This window comes from Mauremys mutica, chromosome 2 (genome assembly GCF_020497125.1).
Source record: "Mauremys mutica isolate MM-2020 ecotype Southern chromosome 2, ASM2049712v1, whole genome shotgun sequence".
Lineage (NCBI taxonomy): Eukaryota > Metazoa > Chordata > Testudines > Geoemydidae > Mauremys > Mauremys mutica.
Genome location: NC_059073.1, coordinates 39459126 through 39482394, shown reverse-complemented (window position 1 = coordinate 39482394; position 23269 = coordinate 39459126). Strand labels below are relative to the sequence as shown.

Sequence of the window (23269 nt, the reverse complement as noted above, 5' to 3'; positions counted from 1 at the left end):
AGCAAAATGTTTTAAATAAATAATTAATGTATAGAAGTGAGAAATAACAGACCTCAACTCTATTGTCCCTCTGCAAATTTATGTACACAGGGTCAACCCCTTACCTCTCTTTAAAAGTGAAAAGTTTCAAAAAAGTTCAATGAATAGAAGATTGTTGGGGGCAGAACAGATCTGGACAAGGAGAAGTCTGGAGATAAATGTGAGAAGTGAGGAACATATGCTTTTTTTTTGTTAAAATATTATGTTTGCTGTTGAAGAAAAAAATCCAGAATACTTAACATTACTGTTTTAGTTACATAAAACAATTTAAGTGTCTGTCTGGTGATGTTCTCTTCCTAATACAGCCTGGCAAGAAAATCCCCCAAATATTAATGATTAACCTGTTGAACTGGAGAGATTTATGAAGTCATTGGGAGGTGAACTATCTGCTTCAATTATCTTTGGTAAATGAAATAACCAAACAATCATTCATTTTCTGATATAGCTGTAAAACTAATCTGAAAAGTTTTCAAAATAAATCACAGTTTAAAAATGTATACTTTGTACCTTCTAAAAATGAAACCTAAATCATTAGGGTTGGAAGGGACCTCAAGAGATCAGCTAGTCCAACCCCTGCTCAAAGCAGGACCAATCTCAAATGGCACCCTCAAGGATTGAACTCACAATCCTGGGTTTAGCAGGCCAATGCTCAAACCACTGAGCTATCCCTCCCCTCTCAGATAAATCTATATCTGAGTTGTGAAGAATATGTTTTCAGGTTATAACCACCAACAAGAATGGACTTTTATGTAGAAACCCATGATTAAATCTAGTCTTCCTAACTAGTGATTTAAATCATGACTTAAATCAAATATACCCTGCCCGCTGTGCTCTTGCCCCCGGTCTCTTCATTCCCCAGGAGGGCCCACAAATATGTTTGGCGCCAGGCCCACAAAAAGTTAATCCGGCCCTGATCAGTGGGATGGGGTTCTTTGGCTCTAAGGGGCTGAGGGAGACGCTCTTGGTAGATTTCCAAGAATCCTCACCCCCTGGCAGTGGGCATCCAAAGCTCTGCAAAGCTTTTGGGACATCCATAGGTTTTAAGAGATAAAACCCCTTGCTAGATGCACAGAGAGCAAACCCTGCCCCGCATGACAGAATGATTCTGAGAAAATGTGGGGCGTGCATATTCTGTTTCCTATCGTGAGCCAAGGTATGGAGGCCAAGCTTCCCTCTACCAAATAAAACGAGAACTCCAAAGACACTAGATTACATTGTCCAGACATGGTTTATTTAAATCATTTTAGGCTTTGCAATAAAACAAGGAACTAGCAAGCCATAGATGTTTCCCCGTCCATTTCTTTAGGAAGTCTGGCATGGCCAGGACCATCTTTTGAACCATGTTACCGAAACTATACAAATATTTCACACACGACTTGAATAAAGATTGTAACAGGACTTTGATATTTTATGTTTATCTAAGGGACCTGAGCAAATCCATATACAAATCAGTGAATAGCCTGGACTAAACATCAAATATCTTAATTTAAATTATAATATTGGATAAATGCTTAAAACAATCTCCTCATACCACCAAGCTGAGATGATACAAGCAGAAAAGAGGTTGCCTTTCCCCAAATAGGTCACATTCAGGTTGTAACATTTTCTCCTTCCACGTGAATGTACTGCTCATGAAACATGCTAGATTGAGAGCTCCAGAATCTGTAGTTCTCTATTTAATCAAAGAACAGGTACAAGTACAGCCATAAGTGCAAGCTTTCCCTCAATGCACCACCAATGTGTCTCCCTCCAGACTGGACAGGCCATCTCTAGGAGAAAGAGTAGTTCTACTTCCATGCCTACTAAATCCTTGACCTCTTTGCTCAGACTCTGAACAAGGGGGAGCCAATTCTTATTTTTGTGATGTGGACACCTGTCCACCAGGAACTAGACTGACATGCCTGACTTACTTCACATAATTCAGATGGTAACTACAGCAGAACCCTGTTTATCTGACCCTCCATTATCTGGCTCTCCTATTAAGTGAACAACCAGGCCACACAGTTCCAGAAGCAGGAGATCTCTCCTGTGGCCGCTAGATGCTGCTGCAGTCTCATACTTACCCATTATTTGGATTATCTGAGTTTTCCAATCTGGCCCCATGTCCCAATTAAATCAGATAAATGGGGTTCTGTTGTACTTTGTCACTGCCAATCTGGGCTGGATTGTTACTGTTATTCCTTCTACACCAAATGTCACTATGTCAAATTATAAAATCATCCCTTCAATTTGTTCCTATACTGTAGCAGTTGCCTGTGATATAAACAACTAAAATACACACACACGCTAGATTGTACTACAGATCACACATCACCATTTATGCAGCACTCACTAGTTAGGGGTTGATAGTCACAATGTACTACAGTGTTGATAGAATAATTTAAACACACTGTATTATATTGTGACTATCTATGGTCTGAAAATTCTATTGTAATGCTGTGATGTTGCACATTGAACATGCTATTCTACAGATGACCATCACCATAGTATCTGGGTTCTCAATGGTATAAGGCTCAAGTAAAAAAATGCACCTCAAGGGGAAAAAATCAGAACGATACACCATCTTACATTACAAATATACTGGGGAAATTCAGAAGGATGAGAGAGTATAGAATACCCAGCAGAATGGATAAAATAAAGAAGATATGTAGAAATTGATATTTCAGTGTCAGATGCTGATCACAACCCCAATGCAATAAGGGGTTAAAGCTGCTGTAAGTCTGCTTACTGTTAAGACACATGTAAGTAGCAGCAACTGGATTTAACAATAAAGTAGGTTGTGATTCGAACAGCACCGAAGACTTTTTCCTTCTCTGTCTCGTTACAGGCTCAAATTTTAAATATAGATCCACCTGATTTATAATATTACAAATCAAATCTTATATGAAGGATAGTTTCCCTTCAACGCTTGCTGCTATTACTGATAGGCCAGGTTTGGCACATGTCATGAATGCTGCTTGAGCTAGATCGCAGGTTAACAGGGAAATCCAAGCAAATTGTATCACTTGATCTGATAAGATCGTACCATAATCATACTGTATACCCCACTAAACACACACCACTCCTTCCTCTACTCATGTTTTTGAAGCAGTGGAGAAGCGTACTCTATCACAGGGACAACGGGGAAGCACTGGGTCTAGATTCACGAATTTACATTTTAAAACCGTTGTCAGAAGAGTTTATAGGAACATATTTACATGCAGTGTTACCTCATCTGGGTTCAAGATTAAAATATTGCAAAGTGAGGCACAGATGCAAATTAAGAAATAATTAACTTAACTAAAGCACAGTAAAACATTTATTGCAGCCATTTAAAAAAAAGTCACCCATCCAGTTTTATCCAATGATCACAACATGATGTGTCAAACAAGTTCTTTATAGTATATTCCTTTAAGAAGCTGCATGAATTTCTAAGAGGACCTTTTTACAGGGTGCAATGCAAAAAGATATTTACACTATAGGTTATAACCTACATATTGTATTGCTAAATTACAGTCTATTCAAGTGTAAATTTATAACTTCACACAAAGTAGGAAGCCAGAAAAAAAATCCTAATAGACTTCAGAAGAAATACATAAAACTTCCCAAGAAGTGAGATGGGGGAGGGGGAAAAAGTCAAGATGCTCTCTGAAGAGAGATTAGAAATCTGCATCCAGAGTGAAAACATTATCCGTTGTTTCTGCCATAACTGCAAAGCGCTGATACTCTGAAACCCGCTTCTCAAAGAAGTTTGTTTTTCCTTCCAGTGAAATATTCTCCATGAAATCAAAAGGGTTTTCTGCTTGAAAGACCTGAAAGAAAACTTTATTAAATTGGAGTTCCTGAAATGACAACATGATGCTCCTCTAAATTCCCACATGAATAATCTACAAAATGATGTTACTTACCTGTAACTGTGGGTTCTTCGAGATGTGTGATCCCCATGTGTATTCCACACATGGGTACGCGTGTGCTCCATGTGCCTGAAACTGGATATCTGTAGCAAGCAGTGTCCGTTGGTCCATGCATGCACAGTTGCTCTCCTTGTGCTTCAAACCCAGGGCAGAAAGGGTGGCATGGACAGACACCTTTCCAGTGCCTTCTCTTACCATGAATTAGATAACATCCGAAGCAGAGGGGAAAAAGAGCGGGCAGTGGAAAGCAGATAGGGACCACACATCTCAAAGAACCTCCAGTTAAAGGTAAGTAACTTCCATTTCTTCTTCAAGTGCGGGTCCCTATATATATTCCACACAAGTGACTGGTAAGCAGTATTCAAACAGGAGGAAAGTGTGAGGATGCAGTTGGTACAGATATCTGTAACACTACTATGCCCACAGCTGCATCTGCCATGGAAGCCTGGCCTAGAGCAAAATGCTTTGTAAATCGGCTACCTGGGGATCCAGCCACAACTTTACAAATGTCCAGCACTGATACAGCTCAAAGAGATACCACTGAGATTGCTTGTGCTCTCGTAAAGTAGGCCCTCATACTTGTCTGGGTGAGTTACATGTGCCAACTGATGAGACAGAATAATGCATCCAGAGATCCACTTAATGAGTCACTGGGTCAATAACATTTGTCCTTGTGAGCACTCTGTTATGGCGACAAATATTCTTGGAGTTTTCCCATTCAGTTTCGTTCTTTGCAGATAAAAGACCGAGGCCTATTTGACATTCAGGGAGTGCAGTCTCTCTCTCTTTTTTTTTTTTGGCTGAAAACATGAGGTTTTGGGAATAATATTGGTAAGTTGGTTCATGTGAAACTCTGAAATTGAGAGACTTTCTCTGTGATATACGGTAGGTCAGACATGAGTGCGCCCCATTCATTCACCTATCTGGCTGACTCGATGGCAAATAAGGCGGCAACCTTCATGGAAAGGCATAACATGGAACATATGACCATCATTTTGAAGGTAAGAGCTGAGAGTACCAAGCTGAGGTTCCATGTAGTGTGGGTACTGTCACTGGTGGGAAGGTCCTAATAAGTCCTTTGAGGAATCAAATTGTGGCAGGGTGAGTAAAGATAGTGTGGCTTTTCGCTGGATGAGGAAGGCACTGACTGCTGCCAGGTGGACTTTCAGCTAGCCAATGGAAAAACCTGACATTTTGAGGGACTGGAGATGTTCTAAAATGGCAGTGATTCCTGCCAATTCTGGTGAATGCTAAATAAAATAAAATAAAATAAAATAAAATAAAATAATCATAATAGGAGATATACCAATCTCCTAGAACTGGAATAGACACCTGGAATAGTGTGAGGGCACTGGTGATAAAGTGCCAGGGTGGGGGGATGTTTGGGGCTGCAGGTTTGCTTGTGGTGCTCTCTCTTCAGGGCCAGGGTATAAATCTCCAGGAAGCAGAGAGTTGTTCTAGAGTCCTTAAGAGAGCATAGTGTAGCCAGAGGGCTAACCTTACTGAAGAGATTATACTCAAAAGGCAAATCCTCAGTGGTATTCTTGACCTCTGTGGAGAACTAAGAAGAGCAAAACCATGATTTGTGCCTCATGACTGGCTGGGGTGATGGGTCTAGAAAAGTGGTCCCCAAACTTTTCAGGGTCATGCCTCCCTTACCCCTGTCTGTGCCCCAACCCCAGAGCCAGCAGCAGTTCTGTCCGGGCTTGTCACCCTTAGGGAGAAAGATCCCCTGGAGCACTCGATTTATCCGATGAAAAGGTGGGTTCCTGTTCTACCCGTGGTGCCAGAGGCACCAATGGAAGAATTCTCTAACTTGTGGATGCAGTGGGGGACGATCCTCTTTTCCTCAAGGTGTTTTTTCCTGACACTGAAATGTCTCTAAAAAGGACCGGGCCCAACAGCAGAGGAGATTGTGAATAGAGCTGAGCAAAAATACGTTCCAGAGAGGTAAAGGTTTCAGTTCTTTCTGGAGTTCAAGGAGTCCCTGAGGTGGGGACCGATGGATCTGGGGCCGGGCCTCCAATGCTCTTGAACTCAGAGTGTGCCGGAATCACTGACTCCCAGGTGTACAGTGTAAAGCTCCCAGACAGGGCCAATCTGTCCTGTGGGAAGGAGTTGGAACCAGAACTGTTAGATCCTTCTTCCTTTGCATCTTTCCTTCTTGGACAGGTTTGTGCAGACCTAATCCCTAAGGACCAGTGAATGAGGACTTACCTGACTTAGACCAACACGGGAAGGGATCCTTTTTCATAGATGCAAATCTGGATAGAGATCTCTCCTTATGCCTACACTTATGTTCCCTACTCTTATGAGAAGTTTATTAGGCTTAATTGTTTCGACCCCTAGTCCAGAGCTTGTACTCAGCAGGGGCACAACTCGCAACAAGGCCACTATACCGAGGTTCTCCCCAGTCTGCATCCAACTGGGGTCTTATGGCCAGCTCCATGAGATGCTTCCACAGATGGAGCTCTCATCCCTCACAGGTTTGAAGAGGGAAACTGCGGCCGATGCTGCACTTGGCGGTGAGCCTCCCCAAGTCAGTAAAGGAAGCGCCAGTGTTCAGTGATGAAGCAGAAGGAACCAGGGCAGGAAATACAGTTCTTAAACTCTGGGACTCTTGGCATAGTCCTTTTCCATGGGGAGAAGCTCCGGAGAACTAAAACTATGCTAGCTATGAAAATACTAACACACTTAAACACTAGGTCTAAACTTACTAAAAACTACTTACAATATATAATCACAGATATTGTAAGGAGAGGAAGATCAACGTGGACACAAAGAATTCAAACCAGGCAGTGGTAAGAAAGAATTAGAGAGGCATTGGTCCGTGCCACCCTTTATGCCCTCAGTTTGAAGCATGAGGAGAGCAACTGCAAATGTGAGGACCAACAGACGCTACTTACTACAAATATCCCATCTCAGGCGCTGGAAACACATGCGTGACCACGTGTGGAATTCACATAGGGACCAGCACTCGAAGCAGCAGCACCCACTTACTGGTAACTTCCCTTGGTAAAAATAAAGCAAGAATTCTCCAGCTTCTCATAGGTAATATCTAGACTGGTCCTCTCCTCCTCAACCCACCAACCCTGGCAACCAGCACTCAGCAAGGGAGCATGAAATATCTCAGAAAACAAGATATTAGAATAGACTTGGCTCTCACTCCACTAAAGCAGTGCAATATAAACGTTTACTTTTCACACCCTGAGAAAGCCACTCTACCCTATATATCGATTAATGTTTTTTTACTTGGGGTTTGTACCAGCACAAAAAACTCTACGCAACTCTTAACTTATTTTCAGAGGTTCACTTCTTTCTATGTGTAATTAAAGGGTTTATCCTCAGGAAGTTCTCCGGTCAGCATTATTAATAGATCTGTTTTCCTCAGAGTAACAGTATTTTTCAAAGGTCACTTGCTTCCATCTAAGCAAATTCAGCGTTATATTGATCACCCAAGAGATGGGCATGCTAATCTGTTAACCTTGTGCAATGAATATAAATGACTCTACTTCATTATAGCTTCGTAGAATCAGAACAAACACTTCCAATTTAAATCCAAGTAGTAATTACAGGGCAACCCTGGCCAGAGAAACAATGGTTTCATCTGTTCCAAATAATGAAATCTGTATATTGACATTGTTGTCTGTGTCAGATACAGCAGAATGCATAAGTACAGCATAGGTGTGATACCCACACCTGTGGTGAATTAGTGCAGCACACAAACAACTTTGCTTGGCCATTTTAACAGGCCAATATTTCTTGGAAGTGTCATCTCTCAACTTTCTTACCTTAGAGAACCCAAGTTCTGTCAGTAACCGGTCTGCCACAAATTCAATGTACCGTTTCATCAAAGTGCAATTAATTCCAATCAGCCCTACTGGTAAAGCCTCTGTTAAAAACTCCTGGAGTAAAACACAACAGTGACATTTAAAGAAGGGACAGTGCAACTTAAGGGGAACAAATAGTATCTACTTGGTGGTGGTAGATGTTTGTGATGTTTCTATGAAATCAGACTCAGAGGTTGTTTACAACTTAAATAACTTGCATCACAAGAAACACAGCAAATGTCTCCTGTTTTGATCAGCTCTTTGCAACTTTCTATATTTAATATTTATTTTGTGAAAGAGCCAGTGAGAATTTTCACTGGTGTTTTTACTATGTGACAGATCCAATTCTCACTAACAATCAATGGAAGTTTTGCCATTGAATTAAATGGGAGACGGATCAGATCCTATGTGTAGCAACAAAAAAATCTTACCTGTAGGTAAATGTGACTGAACATGAAAGAGAAAACCCACCTGTGCTGGCTTTAGCTTTTACTACTCACTTGGTTAGTACCATCAAAAATCATCTCTGCCTTCTATTCTGTGACAAGCAAGAGTACCAAGAGGTTGATTGTAGGTGGTGTGTTGGAATTTTACAGTGGTTCACATGTGTGGACCAGTCATTTATTAGAAATTCCAGAAATTCTACTACAGCATCACCGTCTTTACACATGAAAAAACTCTTGTGCCATCAGTGACACTGTACCAATCAGTCTTGTCTGCTCACCTGCTCAATTTCAACTGCATTAACAATGATCTCCTTGACCCGCTCTTCTGAAGGCTTGTTCACTAAATGATGAAATATTAGGCAAGCAAAGTCACAGTGCAGACCCTGAAATACAAAAGCATGAAAGAAGTTTAGTTTCTCCTGCCCCTTGTGATTTGCTATTTAAAACCTTGTACTGATAATTGTCTGTCTGAGAGGAATAAGCTTCCTAACTTCCTGCTTCATGGCAATCAGGGTGGATAAAAATCAATGATTTTTTTTTTAAATCAGATTTTATTTAAATTGGATTATTTTGATAAAATGCTTTTTGAGGAAAAAACTATCTAAAGATAGTTTTAATTACGATATTTTTATAAATATAAAAAATAAATAAATAAATATAAATTAAAAATATAAATAAGATACATTATAGCTCAAAGATAGCTCATCATGGAATAGGGATTATAAATTCTAATTCTATACTATGAGACAATATATTCATGTAATATTTAAGAAAAAGTTTGTAAATGAGTTCCAATAGTTCATGGAATAGGGACCCAATCTTATGGAGCTCCAAGGGCTTCTGTATATATTATTTAGGTTAATCTTTCTATCTACCCAATGGGACTCAGTGCTCAGTCTAGAAGATATCATCAGAGATGCTTAGTTTTGTAGTTCTCAAACTGTGGATTTGTAGCTCCAGAGATAACATGCTTGTTAACAGCAAAAATGTTTTTAAATACATAAATACTATATATAGGTGAGAAATAACAGACCTCAACCCTATTGTCCCTCGGCAGATTTGTGTACACAGAGTCAATCCCTTACTTCTTTGAGCAGGGGGTTGGACTAGATGACCGCCTGAGGTCCCTTCCAGCCCTGATATTCTATTCTATGAACCTCTCTCTAAAAGTGGAAAGTTTCAAAAAGTTCAATGGATAGAAGATTGTTGGGAGCAAAATATATCTGGACAAGGAGAAGTCTGGAGATAAATGTGAGAAGGGAGGGACCAGCAGTAGAAACAAAAGTGAAACTGTTTGAGCAACATATTCCAGAAGTCCTGAGGTCTTTCTGAGTGTAGCCTTCGTTGATTTGAGATCTATCATACCATTCTCTTACTAGAAGGGAAAACCTATAATGGCAGAAGGCAGTAAAAGAGACCCAGTTTGGGAATATTTTAATGAAGTTCCGCTACCTGTGAGTAAGACAGGCATGTGTGCAAGGCCTGGTTGCCTGAATGAAACATCATGAGAAGTGTTCCTTCTCAGGAGGAAGCTGCGTTGAAGATGATGAAAAGAACATGGAAAAGAACAGGATCTTCAGGTTGGTAAACTTTTTTATTTCATTCTTCTGTCTTAAGGACTGCCTGTCTTCCTTCTGGACTATTCTTGAATTCTCATGTTTGAGCAAAAAATATAGTTGTTACTCTATAGTACTATCATTTTAGATGCATTTAAAAATGTAATGTGTACCTTCTAAAAATGAAACCTACATCTATCTCTGAGTTGTGAGGAATATGTATTAAGGTTATAACAACCAACAAGAATGCACTTTTATCTAGAAATCCAAGATTAAATCAAGTCTTCCTGACTAGTGATTTAAATCTATATCTATATATAAAAATAAAATATAGTCTTTTGTCTGGTGAAAAAAATTTCCCTGGAACCTCACCCCCGCCCCCCATTTACATTAATTCTTATGGGGAAACTGGAATCGCTTAACATCGTTTTGCTTAAAGTCGAATTTTTCAGGAACAGGATTACAATGTTAAGCGAGGAGTTACTGTATTAAGATTTTTTCTTCTCTCACGTGCCCTCCAAGCTCTTGTAGAAAGGAGGAGGTTAATTTAACAAAACAAGTTCCATTACTGGGATCAAATCTAAAACTGAAAAATAATTTTTCATGCAACATTCAGTTAGTGTGTACGTCTCGTTGCCACAAGATTTCATCAAAGGACATTAAGAATAAAAATAAAGGAGGACTGGATAGAATAACCATGCATTAGGTGGTGCCCACAATCTATCTAACCAGGTTCATCAGAAAACAATTTAAATTTTCTTTTCTTTACAGGATTTTATATTGTGTTTTATCATTTTAGTTTTGTGCTGAGCCTCTCTCAATACAGGTGCCTTGTGAATTTTGTACTTTTATTGCAATAACTATCTATTTAGTTACAATTATGCCATTGGAAACTGAACTGGAAAATGGTGGGGTTTTTAGTGCTGAATGACATACCACAAAAGGGCAGTTGGACTTATTGTATTTAGCATCCTACATCACATTAACCTGAAAGTGAGTTTTATAGAAAACTTCTGCTGAAAACCACACACATGATTGCATGAAAAAGGTTACAATGACTTCCAGGAATAGAAAATGAAACTGCATCTTATTAGTGGACATGAAGTAGAATTTATTTTCCAAAGCATTAAAGTTGCCTCAAGCCTGAGCCATACATTGCTTTATTTATAATATAGCTTCCTTCTACATTAGAGTAAATGAGAGCTACTGGCTATTTTCCCTTATGATGGAATCCTTTACCATTTTAAGCCAATGCCAGTAGATTCAACCACTGCTATGTTTATCTTGCAAATTAATCTGTCCTTCAGGTTCTACAGTGCTCCAGATTTTAAACTTGATGTATGTTTTCTAACAGCACCTTAACTGTGCAGGGCCCCGCCCATGAGGAGCCGTCACTACAAGACGGGGTGAGGAGGGAGTAGGAGGATACATGTTACTACAGTGATTGGTATATTCAATACCAGAAAGATACTGGCAGGTGCATCCTTACAAATATTAGAAGCCACCGTACTTTTTAATTTCTTAAGAAATAGTTTAAGTTAAAAAATGTTCCCCACCAACAGTGTCAGTAAGACAGAACAGCAGTTGTTCCGCTCCAGAAGATATATTTACTGTACGTTACTAGAGGAACAAGAAGGGGAACAAGGTCAGCTACTTCAGTAGAAATACCCCCTACACTGAACCAAGCACTGCAGAAGGCCCTGTGCAAGTACTGTGTTCTGTACCTGGAGAGAGCTACAGAAGGGGACAAGGCAACCTGTACCATCCACTACCTGAGTGCTGTGGTAGAAGCCAGTGCAAAGCCAACTGCATTCATATACACACTAGGACCCTAGGGTGAGCAGGCTGCACCTCCACTGTAAAGCTAGGGGGCACAGGCTGCACTGTAGAATCCCGTGTATGTGGCTACCCCGGCTGGCAGCGCAGTCCAGGACATGTGCACCCCTGCTGCTCTCTGCTGGCTATTTGACTTCTGCTGCACTCAGTGCTGGAAGCTGAGCACTGTGCTGGCTCCAGTCTGCTCTATCCCATTATTCACCATCACTTCGTTTCTTGTGCCATGTGTCTCCAGTTCATTCCTTGCTCACACTGTGAATTAGGATTTTTTTCCATCGTATTTCTTTTCCTTTTAATATGATTTAGGTGAATAGCTTTATTCAGGATGCTGATTATTCTTGCCTAGGAACAAGGTGGTATTTAAGCTCTCCTACATTCACTTAACATCTCCCCAGTGGTAATTTATTTCTCAACTCTGTTCCTCCTACTTCTCCCTAAAACGTGTTCTAAAAATAGCCTACTCTCTCACAGGATTTCAGTGCTCCTGCAGTTCCCAATAACGTCAAAGTTTGCAGACTCAGGGCTATGTGCTGCACTGTGAAAGGGTGCCCACCTGCAGAGAGGGCGGTTCTTACTGGTGCTGCCACCATCCACTGCCTGCGTAACTGCCTCAGCCAACCTATGGCTGAACGTGTGAGAGGATACTGTGGGTGTGGCTTAAAGTTAATGGACAGGTCAACCAGTTCCTTACGCTAGTCAAGATGCTGCACCTGTCCACGTGACAAGCTCTGGAAGAATCCTACTATGTTTGTCAGGGTAGGCTGGGTTTCAGAGAACTGACTCAGGCCTTTGCCCTCTTCCAGCCCCATCAGCAGTAACGTGTCAAAACAGCTCCATCTTGCCAGCAACTCACTCTTGCTGCTCTGCTGGATTTCCCCTTTCTTCACTGGTGTTTGCGCTCCCCCAGCTTCTGCATCCACTTACCTGCTTTCTCCCTTTTCCCCAGTGAAACTCCACCTCTTCAGCACCTGATGCAATTCTCCCTTTCCTCTCCCAAAGCTGCTGACAGAGGTGGATGAAGTATTGCCCGTATTGGCATGGCTATAAGGCTCTGCTCAAAGTGTGTGTGGGCAGCAGCTCTAGAGGGAGAGGGGAACATGCAGAAAAAAATGTGCCTCTTTCTCTGGCCTGGGGATTCACTGAGAGCCCAGCCACCCACTACTCTCAGCTAGAGGAACATTCTACCCCCAAACAAATATAATATTCCACATATTACCTCATCTCGGCTAATGAGCTCGTTGGAGAATGTCAGTCCAGGCATCAGACCCCTCTTCTTCAGCCAAAATATAGCAGCAAAAGAACCTGAGAAGAAGATCCCTTCCACTGCGGCAAAGGCAACCACTCTCTCCCCTGTTTAATACAACACAATACACTGGAAATTAAGATTCAGAAAAATCAAATTTGCTTCTAGTTTGTCAGGTGTGCAGCTTACATTAGACACATTGATACTGAACTACACTAAATCATCATCCCCTTAGGTACCATATTTTATATTTCATCACATAGGATTCTACAGCATGGATGTACGTGCACACATCATCATTTACCCACCAATGAAATGGAGCCACATTTGGGGTGAAATAGGACAGCTATTAAAAAAGTGTTCAACACACAACAGTTTAGACCAGGAAGAGAGGAAAAATAGCACATCCAATTGAAAGTAAAAGGAGCATTTCAGAAGGAAGAATTTAATTGCCCAAACTGAAATCTGGTCAGGATATCAGGCCTAATCTGGCCAGGATATCAGGGCTAATACCCCCATTCCTCTTAGTAGAAGGTCATTGTGACTAGTTGACAAGATTGGGAGATGCAGTCTTCCTTTAGAGCCTAACTTGTCTGGGTCTCAGGTTCCTACATAAATGGAAAAGTAGTCTCCTACCTGATAGAGGCAAGACAGGATGCAATTCATTAAGATTTGTAAAGTACTCTGCTTTCTACAGCTTCTTCCATCTAGGAAGTAGGAGCATTATTATTCTGACTCTTGCAAAAATAGCTGAAAATCTTTAATGACCACAAGTGATCTGAACCTGTTTTATGCCTTAGCCTAATGACAGCACCTCCCACTGCCAAGTAGCCACAGACTCCACAAAGACTATTGGTGTTAACTGCAGAGAAGAGTGCCACCTACTGAATCCCCAGCACCACTTCCTGCAACACTAGGAGTGCTTCTTGGAGATCTGTCATCCAGGTAATGACTAGCCTAAGCCTGTTCAGCCTCTGAGATTTAACAAGTTCACAGCCCAAGGAGTTATAGCTGTGCATGTAAACCCATACGCTGAGAGGCTTAAAGGCATTTACCCAGAAAAAAAATCTACACAAGTGCAGGAGATTTAGGATAATCTCAAAAGCAAATACAGCAATACTTAATGATCTGTTATGTTCAAAATTCACCAGAACATTTTAATCTTAAAAAGACCTAATCAGAGCTGAATTAATGGTGAAATCCTATAAGGCACTGTACTTTGACATCCACATTATCAGCAGATATATTCACAATTAGAGTTGTTACAACTAACACTAAAGGAATTCATAATCACTGGGCTGAGATTTTTGAAGTCTAACAGAAAAATTCTTAGTACATAACTTGAATGCAGAAAATTTTGTTTTCCTTGTCTAACCTTTTAGAGATGCTCACTTATAAATGCTCCATTTTAGGAAATACCTTTGCATTTGGTACAATGGAAGTGCAAATATTCCTTTTCTATTACTTAATGCTTATGATGGCCAAACAGGCTAGTCTCTTCAGCAGCCATTCATCTGAAATGGTTCCACTGCCTTTTTAGCACATAGGTTTAGTTTGCTGTGCAAGAAGAGTTATTCTTTTAACTAGTCAACTCCTTTCAACAGTTTTCTCTTTCCAACAGTGAAGCAAAGGAACCAGAAAGACAAACAATGGAAGTGACTTGGGGAGGTCCACCAAGGTCCCTGCAAGGGGAATGCAGAGCAGGGTGATTATGGACTCCCGTGAGGAAAGCTCATGATAAGGACAACCTGCACAATTCTAGTAATCAAACTGCCTTGCAAACTAATCAGTGGAGCGTATAGGGGGTAAAAGGCATAACAGAGGTGGAATATTTTTCGTAATGGAGCCATCACCCTGCAGCAAGCAATGGGGGAACGGCTAAAGGAAGAGGGTCTACGACGAGTCTTGAATACCCTTTTAATCACAATAATGTATTTGTAACACATTCTGTGCATAAGCTAGATGGCATGATGACTCAACTTGTTTTCCACATAGGATAGACCCAAACTTTCCTCCTCACATTCCCTTCCAGCCAAAAATATATACAATAATATTCCTCATGGCATTGCTCTCCTAAGATTTAATCATAAAAGTCTTAGCAAGTTCTCTGGAAAGTGTCCCAGGGCAGGGCTCTTTCACTGGAGATCAAATAGCAGCTTGTCTAAATAAGCAAAATAATCTGTGTTTCTGCACTACTAGGGGCTAGTCTACACTTACCTGCCGGGTCGACGCGGTGAGTTCGACTTCTCGGAGTTCGAATTATCGCGTCTAATCTGGACGCGATAGTTCGAACTCCCCGCGCGCTCCGGTTGACTCCGGTACTCCACCACTGCAAACGGCGGTGGCGGAGTCGACCTTGGAGCCGTGGACTTCGATCCCGCGGCGTCTGGACGGGTAAGTAGTTCGAACTAGGGTACTTCAAGTTCAGCTACGCTATTCACGTAGCTGAACTTGCGTGCCCTAGTTCGACCCCCGCTCTTAGGCCACGTCTATACTTACCCGCCGGGTCGACGCGGCGAGTTCGACTTCTCGGAGTTCGAACTATCGCGTCTGATCTAGATGCGATAGTTCGAACTCCGGAAGCGCCGCGGTCGACTCCGGTACTCCACCGCGGCAGGAGGAGTTGCCGGAGTCGACCTTGGAGCCGCGGAGTTCGCTTCCGCGGCGTCTGGACGGTAAGTCATTCGAACTAGGGTAGTTCGAATTCAGCTACGTTATTCACGTAGCTGAATTCGCGTACCCTAGTTCGAACCAGGGGCTGTGTGTATACCAGGGCTTAGTGTAGACCTGCCCTAAGATCAGTAAAGTCAGTGTAGAAACCTCAGGTGAGGAGGGCCAACTAGACCATACTGTGTCATGCATAAGAAACCAGAGCTGAGCCCTCGGTCTGGGGTTACCAATTATTCTCTTGTGAGACCTATTAAGTCATCTAGCCCCATCGCCCACCACTGTGAAATTCCTTGCACTACCTCTTCTAGTGCTTCAGCCAGCCTTGTATTAAGTGAGTCCCAATTATGGAGCTTCCTCTACTTAAAGCAAGCAGTCAGAGCACTGAGTCCTACAGCATCCCTGCCAGACTGCCAAGGAGACAGAAAGCACTTACCATTAGCCTAGGTACTAGTGGCCTTCGTGAAGGGTGTGTACTGGAAGTTAGAAAGGTACACACCACAATACATCAATATCAGGGAATGGAATCTGCACCTGCACCTCAACATCAGAGCTATTGTGGTGCAGGCTAGTGAAGTTGTGATCTCTATGGCCTGGCTCTATTAAGGTTAGGCTAGAAATTAGAAGGTTTCTAAACATCTGAAGAATGAGGTTTTGGAACATCTTCCCAATAGGAGTAGTGGGGGCAGACAATCCCACTAGATTCAAGATAGGGATGTAAATAACATGTAAAAACAGTAACCCTATAACCGTCCCTGTGCCCAGGGTGCCTCCCGGCTGCTGTGACAGACCCCAGGCACAGGGCCGACAACCTGGAGGGATCCTGGGTGTGCTGGGATGCCAGGCGGCAGCCAGGATGCCGAGTGCGCAGGGATGCTAAGTGGCAGCAGAGTCCTGGGCACGCGGGGTGGCAGCCGGGAAGGACCCCAGGCGGAGTTTAATCATTAACAGAAATCGATAAGCATCAAGCTTATTGGTTAACGAGTTAAACTCTTACATCTCTAATTCAAGATGATAAATTTATGAACAGGATTATATAACAGAGTTCGCTGTGATAGCAGGGGAGGGGACCCTATGATCCAGGAGATCCCTTCCAGTTTTATGTCCCCAAATTCACTCCTGCTGCCTCTCATTGCTGCTGCCCTCTCTTCTTCACTCCACCTTGGGCCATCCCTTACTTGGCCTCTCTTCCTCACACTCTACGCCCCAGTGCCTTCACGTCTCCCCACCAAAGCCCTGCTTCCATAGAAATGCATATTGTATTTTAAAGCATCCTGCTGATGTATATAGATAAATATCCAGGTCTCCAGAGGTGCAAGGTCTGTGCATTAAACTCTGGCACCTTTGCCTCCTGTGCCACGCACAGATCATTTTAAGAAAAGGACATTTATTTTTCTACTCCAGTGAATGGAATGCAGGTGCCATCTGCTGGTTTATTTAGGGGAGGTCATATGGAGAAAAGCATTAAAAGACAAATCGCATATTTACTGTATTATTGTAGTTCACGCATAAGAAATATACTTGACAACTCTAAAAACATACCAGACAATCCTAAAAAATAAATGTCCATAAAGCTAACGATTAAATGCAATACCTGATATTAAAACCCATATAGAAAAATTTCTTGCTGAATGTCTACTGGCTGGCTCTTGCATACTGAAATATGTAACAAAGTTCTTAATATGCTCATTGGAAATCTCAAATCAGGAGTGTCTATTTCTGAATGCCCCTGAAAAAAACATAATGCAGTTGGGCTAATGGGTTCTTTTCACTCCCTAGCAATCACTTTGTATGCAGAAGAAACAACAGGGTCCTACTTTACTTTAGAATAAACATACTGAGCAATCACCTGACAATGTCAGAGCTAGTGAAACATCTACACAACAAACATCTGGCAATGTGTCTGGTAAAAAGTGAAAAAAAATGTATAGACAATACAAGTTGCCAGAGCCACTAAAAGGAAAATAAGGTATAAATAACTACGTTATATCTGGCCAAGGCAACTCTACCAGCAGATTGCAGTAAAGGAAACGGTTCCCCCCACAACTGACATTTGGAACTTGACTAACAGTTCTCAATGATCCCACAGAAATATTTTCAGCAAAGCCACCAATAATTGTCTGAATTTTACCAAAGAAAAACTTTACTTGGGATGATCCCCCTTTCCCCCTCAAATACACAACGTAACCTGCACCTCACTTCTCTTCCCCCAAAACAAGAGTGTCTACACTACTGAATCAAACAAGTTCTCGCAGTAAGATGATTTCATTTTTAGTGGGAGGGGAGAGGTGCTTGGACATGCTCACACACCCAGAGTATTATCTGAACCCATGTTAAAGTCATAATTGCCTTTTTATGCCTTATTCATAACACAAGAACCCCCCGGAATTTTTACACCTATGATCCCCACTGGGCCTTGACATTGGCACACGTCATTAGCTCAGGATTAAGATCTACGCACTGCTCTGAATTTTTCTTTTTTAGACATCACAGTTAGATTTGAAACTCAAGATACACATAACCCTTAAACTCTGGAGAAATTCTGCTCTGGAAGGTTGCAGCTCAGATCCAGAAAGTTACCCTTTGTTTATCTGAGCCATATATAATGGAATCACCTAATTAAAAAGCTACATACCAAAAGTTGAGTCTCTGTCTGCTATCCACTTCAGGGCCCAATCTGCTTTCTTCTTGACACAAGGCATTGTTTCAATTGCATTAAATAAAAATTCTCTATAGAATGAAACAAAGGTAATATTACAAACACTTATAATTTATTGTGTTATATTAGTACCTAGAGACCCCAGCTGAGATTGGGACCCCACTGTGCTAGACACTATACAAACACGGAGTAAGAGACAGTCCTTGCCCCAAAATTTTTACAATCTAACAGACAAAAGCTACAAGGGCAAACAGACAGAGAGAGGGAAAGTGACTTATCCAAGCTCACACTGCAGGTACGTGGCAGAGCCAAGAATAGAACCCAGGTTTCTCAACTACCAAATCAGTAGCCTATCCACTAGAGTATGGTGCATCTCACACTATAAGCCAGATAGTGGCCAGTTCCTGCTCAGAGAGACTCCCCCTCCCGGCTCCTCTTGCAGACCCCACACAGGAGCTGGGCACAATTTCAGCCCCTGTGGAATACAACTCCTGATTCTGGCTAGCACAGCTAACTGTGCTAAGTACCCCCAAAGGTTGTAGGGACATAAGTTTACAAGATGACATAGCAGCCATCTCCCCACCACCCATGTACCTTGGAGTTCCAAGAGATACTGAGCTTCCCCAGTGCAAGATACTGCCCTGGAAATGCAGCTCTGCATAACCCTCACTATATCACCATGGTATCTGCACACATCTGCAGCTACAGACTAACTTTTTGCTATTGTTATTACTGTTAATATTTAAACTAGATACTCTTGTTGACATATTAGCAACAAACAAGTTGTATGCAAATAAAGTGATATAGCATTTATTACCAAACCCAGATCAGTAAATAGCATTAAATTCCTAGAACGATCCATAACCGAACTGTTTCAATCTATCAATTATATTGCACTGTACAAATATTAACTAACCCTCACAACACTCCTGTGTAGTAAGTATTATTATTACTCCATTTTATAGATGAGGAATACAGAGCAGGAAGTGTTAAGTGATTTTCCTAAGGCCACCCAGCGAGTCAGTATGGAAAAGAAGGCATGTGATATTGGCATGTGCTACATGACTAGCCCTCTAGACTGCACAGCCAGTACTGAAGTAATATGTTCAATGGCTTTGTGACAACTTTAAGAATTACCGTTTCTTGGGATTTTTGATGTAAGTGTCTATTAGCAAACTGTACATCTCCGAGTGAACATTCTCAATTAGAATCTGAAATCCATAGAAACAGCGAGCCTCTGGAATTTGCACTTCCTGGCTGAATCGCGCCACCTACCAAAAAAAGTGCCAGTTAGGGTATTAGCACTACCTGAGAGAATATTTTTCAAGCCCTGAGATGAACAAAAACAACCTCCCTGCCGTGGAGGAAGGATGGGGGCAGTTGGATTGAAACATTTCACAAACATGCATGCAAACAGCTAGCAGACTGTGGAGTTAACCTTTGAGAGAGAAAGTTAAATAAAGCTGCTGTCTATATAGCTTATAAAACTGTAATTAAGAGGTATGCTGTATATGTACTGAAAGTATACAGCAGAATACTGCAACACTGAAAACTTCACATTACACAAACACTCAGGATTTTGGTTTGATATTAAATAAAATTAACCAGTACTTCACAAAATCTCTAAGTCATAGAGAGTGTATGTCTTTCTCCAACCCCACCCCATACTATAATGTGTTCCCTAGATATGTGACCAGAAGTTATACATTCACAAGGTCCAAGATGGGCCATTTTCAGGCCTACACCACTGATGGTTTAAGGTCAGATATCTTGCAGTCCAGTGTGACTACAAATGGCAAATCCATTTCATCAGAAAGGGGAGATGCATCACTTCCTTGTAGACCTGGTAGATTCAGAGATATCCCCAACAAGTCACCTTAGTAAACACAGGTCCTTAGAATCGGTTTTACTGAGATAAGGAACACTGGCCAGGACATGGTAGTATCCCCTATATTCTTTTTAAAAGTGCTATGCTAGAGAGCAATAGTATGATTTTAACCAACTCAAAGAGAAACACTGATGACACCACTGGAGAAGTTCACTCCTATCTTCCATTCCTAAAGAGCCAAAAATGAACACAGTCTACTGGAAGGGAGGACTTAAAGATTGTTTCCAGGAACGGACTGGTTGGAATCCTTCAGACTATACTGGTGTGAGCCGTGTGACGTTTCACTCTATATTCTTTATGAAAATATGCTTATGATATGAATATGACACAACTGAGATACACAAGATGGGTCTTGTAAGATATCATTGGAAAGGTTATAATTTACTGAATGTGATTATCTAATTTGTATGCCTGTATCATTTCTGTATCTGAAATTAGGAATACTGACTATGTATCTGTATTTCAATTATGCTACTTTGGGTGACGCCCGCTGCTAACACTTCAGGTACAACAATGGAAAAGCCAGACAGGGCGGATGGCCCATCAGCAAGGACAATGGACTGTGAAAAGGTTTGGCCTTCCTGCGGACCCTCCATACTGCCACTGATTCATGGACACTGTGATACTACAGAGTCAGGTGGTCTTGTCACCTGATACTAAACATTACCTGGGACTTCTTGTAACTTTCCACTGGAAGGGAAGGGGGGGGTCAAGTTTGGGAAACAAAGGATTTCCGCCTTATCTAAATCCTATTTAAGGGTGGGGAGGAAGGCAAACAGAACTCCTCCTCTCCATGATCTGTCTGCTCAAGAAAGACAGACTGCTAAAGCCACCTGAAGGAAAAGCGGGGGGGTGTCCAGACTGAGACGGGGATCCAGTCTGAAAAGGAATATAACTGGAACTCTGAACCACAGAAACTTTGCAACCTGCCTAAAATAACATTATAACATTTAGGGTGAGAATTTACATTTTGTAACCTGTTTCTTAAGTATATTGAGCTTAGCCTGCCTACTTTGCTTTATTTGGTCAGTAATCTGCTTTATTCTGTCTGTTATCTCTTATATTCACTTAAAATTCACCTTTTGTAGTTAATAAACTTATTTCTTGTTTGTAATATAACCCAGTTTATGTAATTTCTAACTGGTAGGGCAAGAAGTTGTGCATATCTTCCTCCACATTGAGGAAGGCGGCACATTTCATAAAACCTTTGGGTTTGTACCCCTTAAAAAGATGTCTAAGCAAAACTGAGATTATGTGGAAGAGAGAAAATGCAACTAGTAAATATAATCATGTGACTCTTTATCGTTAAGTCAAAATTGAAGAGTCTTTGCTAGCCAGATGAATGGTAACTCGTGAGAAATGGGCTCATTGGAAAGATGCCTTACCAAATTTTCATTTACAATTCCATCGCTGGCTGCAAAAAAAGCCAGGACATGAGAGATGAAGTATTTTTCTTCTGATTTCAGCTTGTTCCAGTGAGGGAAGTCCTTTGATAAATCAACCTTATGGTAAAAAAGAAAGAAAAATACAATATTATTGTCCTTTAATGTTGATAACTCATGAAGAAAAATAGAAGAAGCTTAAGCAAATCAGTGATGCTGGAAGTTATTTGAGACCAAACTTGAAAATGTTTAGATAATTTTATTACATTTGTAATTGAATTTAAAATCAAACACAGTGAAAGCACTGAAGTAAGGTAGTGTATGTGCCACCTTAACATAATTTAATTGCTTTGCAGCTTATAAATGACACCTCCCCTTCCTCCCCCACCTCCACAAATACAGATCTTTGGAAACTCAGAGAATATGCACACCATTTAGAGTCACTAGAATGACTACTAGATGTCTGATACTATAGTGTGTCCGCAAAGATATTTCTAATGGGAGAGTAGAATAATTTACTTTTACATAACGCCCTCCATCAGTCTGTGGAGCACTTTAGGATGAAAGACACTATAGAAATGGAAGATGACTTTATATATTGAACCATACTACACTGTAAATGAAAAAACCTTCCTGCACTGTAAAGCGGCAGGATTTCAAAACCTCAATGTGTGTCAAAAAACAGAGATCCTTTCCAATGTGTCTTTAATGATATTTCCAATTAAAGACAGCATTTTGCAATGAGCCTTTAAAATGACGAGGATTTTCTTTATGTGACATCCAATTTCTCCCACAAGGCTACTGTTGGACAATAAGAAAGCATTACGTATCTACTCTTCTATAAGACTGTGAATTCTGGCTGGGATAGAAACCACAGCTTCCTTAGCAGGGGTTGTATTTTTCTTTTTAAACCACGGGAGCAGTTAGTGCCAGATGTGAAAACCAATGAGACACCAAAAACTTTATTCTTACAGTTAGATTCCCAATTCAGTCAGGCAGGGCACTGGTGCTAAGATGCCAGTGTGTGGGAGGAACTGGTAGGACAATTAAGTCCAAAGCAGACTGCAAAGCATTACAAAGGGACCTCACAAAACTGGGTGACTGGGCAACAAAATGGCAAGTGAAATTCAATCTTGATAAATGCAAAGTAATGCACGCTGGAATACATAATCCCAACTATACATTATAAAATGATGGGGTCTAAATTAGTTGTTACCACTCAAGAAAGATCTTGGAGTCATTGTGGATAGTTCTCTGAAAATATCCACTCAATGTGCAGTGGCAGTCAAAAAAGCAAACAGAATGTTGGGAATCATTAGGAAAGGGATAGATAATAAGACAGAAAATATCATATTGCCTCTATATAAATCCATGGGAGGCCCACACCTTGAATACTGCATGCAGATCTGGTCAGCCCATCTCAAAAAAGATATACTGGAGTTGGAAAAGATACAGAAAAGGGCAACAAAAATTACTCAGGGTATGGAACAGCTTCCATATGAGGAGAGATTAATAAGACACGGATTTTTCAGCTTGGAAAAGAGACAACTAAGGGAGGATATGATAGAGTCTACAAAATCATGACTGGTGTGGAGAAAGTGGGGGACAGGGGGACAAGGCTCAGAAGCAGGAGAGCTGCTGAGGTCTGAACAAGCCTTATGGGCAGTGAGTGAGTGCCTTAAGGAGACAGTGCACAGTCTCTCAGAGATTTCCCCAGCAGCCACCACACACAATCTCTCTCTCTCTCACATATACACACACAGTCTCTTCCCCCCGTCCCACCCATGTACCCCATCTCCACAGAGTGGGGAAGAGGGAAGAACAGGGCTC

At 41.3% G+C, this 23269-nt stretch overlaps 1 protein-coding gene across 3 annotated transcripts in view; it reads right to left on the bottom strand.

Moving 5' to 3' along the window:
• RRM2B (ribonucleotide reductase regulatory TP53 inducible subunit M2B) overlaps positions 1–23269 on the bottom strand; it is a 50827-nt gene that overhangs the window by 12156 nt on the left and 15402 nt on the right. For 2 of the 3 annotated variants that reach the window (XM_045006900.1, XM_045006902.1), the window contains exons 3-9: positions 21443–21559; positions 19307–19440; positions 18146–18240; positions 12817–12950; positions 8487–8591; positions 7724–7837; positions 1249–3830 (exon numbers count right to left, since the gene is read on the bottom strand). In XM_045006900.1, the coding sequence (XP_044862835.1) occupies positions 3678–3830; positions 7724–7837; positions 8487–8591; positions 12817–12950; positions 18146–18240; positions 19307–19440; positions 21443–21559 (852 nt within the window). In that variant the 3' untranslated portion in view covers positions 1249–3677. Of the gene's footprint in view, positions 1–1248; positions 3831–7723; positions 7838–8486; positions 8592–12816; positions 12951–18145; positions 18241–19306; positions 19441–21442; positions 21560–23269 lie in introns of those variants that run through there. The other variant, XM_045006901.1, reaches the window with a different exon arrangement.